Source organism: Otolemur garnettii, unplaced genomic scaffold (genome assembly GCF_000181295.1).
Source record: "Otolemur garnettii isolate 467f Iridium unplaced genomic scaffold, OtoGar3 scaffold00045, whole genome shotgun sequence".
In the NCBI taxonomy this organism is placed as follows: domain Eukaryota; kingdom Metazoa; phylum Chordata; class Mammalia; order Primates; family Galagidae; genus Otolemur; species Otolemur garnettii.
The window spans coordinates 1,611,668-1,616,630 of record NW_003852440.1 but is presented as its reverse complement, the minus strand read 5'-3'; the positions used below and the strand labels follow the sequence as shown (position 1 = coordinate 1,616,630).

The following is a 4,963-nucleotide window of genomic DNA, read 5'->3' as shown; positions in this document are numbered from 1 at the left end:
GGTATCCTCTCTCAAAATAGCCAGGTGTTGTGGTGGATGCCTATAGTCCCAGCTACTTGGGAGGCTGCAGCAAGAGAATCACTTGAGCCCAAGAGTTTGAAGTTGCTGTGAGCTGTGACAGTCCAGCACTCTACTGAGGGCAACAAAGCTAGACTCTGTCTCAAAACAAACAAACAAAAATATCTCAAATACTAGAAGATCTATCTAGAAAAAAAGGAGGAAGCAACAAATACATTAAGTGTAGACACAGAACAACAAGAAGGCATAATGGGAGAAACTCTAGATAGAAAGGGAGTTCTGGGGTAGAGGTGGTAACATTGTAAATACACTGGACACGTTGGGGCTCTACCTCTTCAGGGTTTCCAGCGGTTGCTTCCTGTCTATGACTCCAGTATCTGGGTCCACCGTGGTCATAATGCACCTGTCATGCAATCACTAAGGGTTAGGCAATGTTAAGGACCAATGGGGGCCCCCCAGCCCAGAGATGGAGTATGCTAGGATCCTTACCTGGGGCAGGCCATTACTCTTTTCATTTCTACACTACCAATTAGCAGTTCATCCCAGGTATCCTAAGAGAAAGGGGAAAGTTATCTTTTAAATCAAGTCCATTAGTCTTTAAGTCAGTTTATTCTTTGGCTGTAGCTATGACACTAGCAGACACAAGAAACCATCAAGACCTCAAGATCAACTATAACTTGGACTTTACCTTAGAAATATAAACAGTGTAACCTAACATTTCTACTCTGATATTAATCTAAAATTTAAATAGAAAAAAAAAAGACAGCCCGACCAGGTGCAGTGGCTCACTCCTGTGTTCTTTATCTTTAAGGCAACCATGTCTGCCCTGCTGAGACCTGAGGACTTAAAAGTTTGTCCTTTGTCCAGGTCTGGGGGAGAAAGGAGGAAGCCTCACTACATTGCCCCATAAATAAGCAGCTTCTATAGTCAGACACAAAGAATGTTCCATGGAAAATGGCTTCCTGATCTCCACCTGGGCAAGGTTTTTGGAGACCATGAGTCTAACGGATTTGGTAAGAAATCAGTCTCTGAGTCAGGACATAAGGAGATCTGCTCCTGATCACCTGGTTACTTCACTTGGGCAGGACAGAAGTCTCTTTCTGCAGGAGGCAGGGCGGGGCAGGGGTAGGGACTAACATCAAAATGTTTCCTATCTACCACTAAGGACCAGGTTAGCTCTGGCCCTCCTTCAGTGGTAAACTAACTCCTCCCACTCACCATCCAGGGCTTATCGGGTGATTTAGCAAATGCACAAAAGGTTCTCCAGTACTTAACTGGGCCTTCAGAACTCAGAAACCTGCTGGGTATGACCACAGACAGCTACGGACTGAGGATGCCTTTGAAGGAGCTCAGGAAATTTCATGCCAAAACTCCTCAGTATAAAGAATATTTTGAATTAAAGGCCCTGAGACAGCACCAGGCTTTCCCTCAATCTGCATAAACCGATGGACCCATCACAAAGGACAACTGATCTACCCACCCACCCCCCATCTCAATCCACAGCAGGAAAGATCAAGAATGCCCCCAGACCTGGCCCAAATCATTTCAAACATAGTGTCTGTCTCTCAGGTTAATTTAATGTGCAAAGAGAATCATTTACAAGTCAATCGTTTACAACTCACCCTCTCACAACCATCTATTACATTTAAATAGAATCACTTATATTCCTCATCTCTCTTCCACTCTAAAAGGAGGGTATTTCAGCGTATTCTGGACACCCTGGGGATACTGAGTAATCACTCTGCATTTCCCCCAGGCCTATGGTAAACAAACTTCTTTTTCTTATCAATTTGCCTTACTTTTGAGTTGATCTTTCAGCAAACCTTCCCTGGTGCAGGACAATATTCAGGAACGCACATTGTGTAAAGAATGGAATGTCCACCTCCTAGCCTGGACGTGGTAAAACAAACTGCAAGAAAACCCCAAAGTGGCTAACCTGGTGGAACAAGGCCTCGGAAGCGGTTTCCCGCAGAAGCCGCGGTGCCCCAGCCTGAAGGCAGCAGGACAGGCCTGAAGCATCTCGCCACACGAGGGCGCTGCGGCCACAGGAATGGGAGCCCATCCGCCCGCCCCTGGGAGGCCCAATCCAAGGCTCTCCAAGCATCTTGCCTCCAATCTCTTTTAACCAGCGCCGATAAATTTAAGCCTTCAAAGCCACATACCAGCGGAAATTTTGTATCATGGTTCTGACAGAAAGCAGGGAAGTCTGAAATGTTTAGTGAGGCTTCCTTGTTCAGTGAGACAGACCGAAGTCACCTCTCACACTGAGATAACCGCAGCCCAGGTTAGAACAGCAAATTATCTGCAATCCTAAGAATTGTCGGCAGCACCCCCAAATGCCAGGTCTCGTTACTTCCCCAAATAGCAATTATTACATATAACGACGCCACTCACCCTAATCTGATCATTGTCAGCATTCTGGTGTAAAGTATTATTCGCAGCAAAAAAATAATGCGATAGTTAAGCTTAAATGTAATTATTAATTCAGTTACTAGAAAAAAATAATAAGTTTTAAATTACTGAAAGGATGGATTTAAATTAATGATGTATGAAATTTAATGTTCTATCATATCCTAACGGACAGACACAGCTTGCTAAATACACTAAACAGCAAGATTCCAGCCTCTTCCCCAAACCGAACACAGCAGGTGCGTTTCGCGCGCCCCCTGCTGGCGAAAATCTAGCATTCTAACGAAATCCGGGCCCTTCGGACTTTAATTATTTAGAGGGAAGGGATAAAAATCACAGTGTTTTCCAGGTGGAAGAAGTAAGGAAAGGAAGAGGGAAATACTATACGTAATGGCATCATCTCTGTGGAAATAGTTCTGAGAATTTGCTATGAATTTGCACACATCTTGTAAATACTAAATCAAGACTGTATGATTTTCCATCACCAGCAGCATCCAGGGAAAGTAAGGGTGAGGGAGGGTGGTGGAACACATAGAAAGGCACAGATGAGGGTGTTTCTCTACTCGGAACCTTAATGACGATCCACGGAGACATTTGCCAAGTAAAACTTAAATGTATGAAACTTTAACTATAACCTGTGTAGGAGATTCTCCCTCCCTTTCCTTCTATACATTCATAGATGCCTATAAGAATGTGTGTCTACACACCCACGGCTATACACACACACAATATATGGCTCTAGCTGTGTGCAGGGAGGGACTAGATAGTGATATAGAGGGACTAGATATCCGTACATAGGCATGTTCCATATAGGTGGATATAGCCATACTCACACATGCGTACATATACAAAGAGAGAGTACATCAGAGGAGAGCGGAGACCAAAGTTCATTCTTAATTATCAAATAATCACGGAAGGACAAGACGTCTGAGAATAAGATGGAAAGAGATGGCCCTGCTGAGGATGATGGTGAAGAACACAGATCAGATCAGCAATTCGAATCAGATCAACAGCTACAAGCCTTTTGCTCCTGAGACCTACCTGCCACCACCATCCTGGCCCCTTCACCTCCTCAAATTCAGCCACAGGAGAAGCCCTTCCCCTTCCCTGCTCCTGGTTTTCTATCAGCTCCTCACACACTGTCTAACTGGCTGCACATGCAATTGTTAGAAGCAACGTTAAACCACTGTGGGATGAACTGAGAGGATGAATAGTGAAAGAAAAAAAAATTGTTCCATTCTAATTTCCCAAGCAATTTTTCTGGTTTGGTATCATGACCCTGCATTGATAGAAATGTTTAGAAAGCTTAGAAAGTCATTTACTAGAGACTGGCTAAGTGCATGTGGGACATATACACAATGATTACCATTCTGCCATGAGAAAGAATTCTGTGAATCTATATTTATTAACACTGAACAAATTTCAACATGTTGCTTAATTTAAAAAGCACATTATATGTATATAGGACAGTTCTATTTATGTAAAAATATCTGGATACATAGCTATGTGTATATGTTTATAGCAATACATCTGGAAGACTCCTCACCAAAATTTAAGCATTCTTAATTATTATTCTTAATAATAAATTTTAATTTTGGCTGGGCGCAATGGATCACACCTGTAATCCTAGCACTCTGGGAGGCCGAGGCGGGTGGATTGCCTGAGCTCACGTGTTGGAGACCAGCCTGAGCAAGAGCAGCCCCCTATCTCTAAAAATAGTCAGGCGCTGTGGCAGTACCTGTAGTCCTAGCTACTCAGGAGACTGCAGCAAGAGAATCACTCGAGCCCAAGAATTTGAGGTTGCTGTGAGCTGTGACTCCATCACAGTCTACAAAGGGCGACAAAATGAGACTCTGTCTCAAAAAAATAAGTAAATAAATTTTAACTTTAATTTTTTTCTTTTTTGCTTTATTTTCTACAAGCAGCATGATAATCCCAACAGCACACTTAAAAAAATCATTTTAGTCGAGGACTAGGTCGTTTCTGAGATTCTTTCTGACATCAAACACATAGTATCTTCTCCAAAACCAGTTCTGCAATTCTCTGACACCAACTGGGTGTTCAACAGTTCAGTTCAATTCTCACACTACCAGAAGTTAGTACAGCCCCACAGGTTAAAGCCTGTGGTCAGTCAAGCTCAGAACACCCATTCTTCTTACCAACTGGCTATAAATAAAAGGTCCCACAGCCCCTTCCTCAGGTATAAGAATTTGCTACAATGACCCCCAGGGCTCAGGACTGGGATTTGCTCTTGCTGGTTTATGATAAAGAATAAAACTTGGGCTTGGCGCCTATGGCTCAACCGGCTAAGGCGCCAGCCACATACACCTGAGCTGGCGGGTTCTAATCCAACCCGGATCCGCCAAACAACAATGATGGCTGCAACCAAAAAACAGCCAAGTGTTGTGGCGGGCGCCTGTAGTCCCAGCTACTTGGGAAGTGGAGGCAGGAGAATCCCGTGAGCCCAGGAGTTGGAGGTTGCTGTGAGCTGTAATGCCATGGCTCTCTACCCAAGGCGACAGCTTGAGGCTCTGTC

At 43.9% G+C, this 4,963-nt stretch overlaps 1 protein-coding gene across 1 annotated transcript in view; it reads right to left on the bottom strand.

The window, feature by feature from the left end:
- MARC2 (mitochondrial amidoxime reducing component 2) overlaps positions 1 to 4,963 on the bottom strand; it is a 40,429-nt gene that overhangs the window by 7,328 nt on the left and 28,138 nt on the right. The window contains exons 5-6 of the mRNA XM_003790954.3: positions 508 to 569; positions 350 to 421 (exon numbers count right to left, since the gene is read on the bottom strand). Of these exons, the coding sequence (XP_003791002.1) occupies positions 350 to 421; positions 508 to 569 (134 nt within the window). The remainder of the gene's footprint in view (positions 1 to 349; positions 422 to 507; positions 570 to 4,963) is intronic.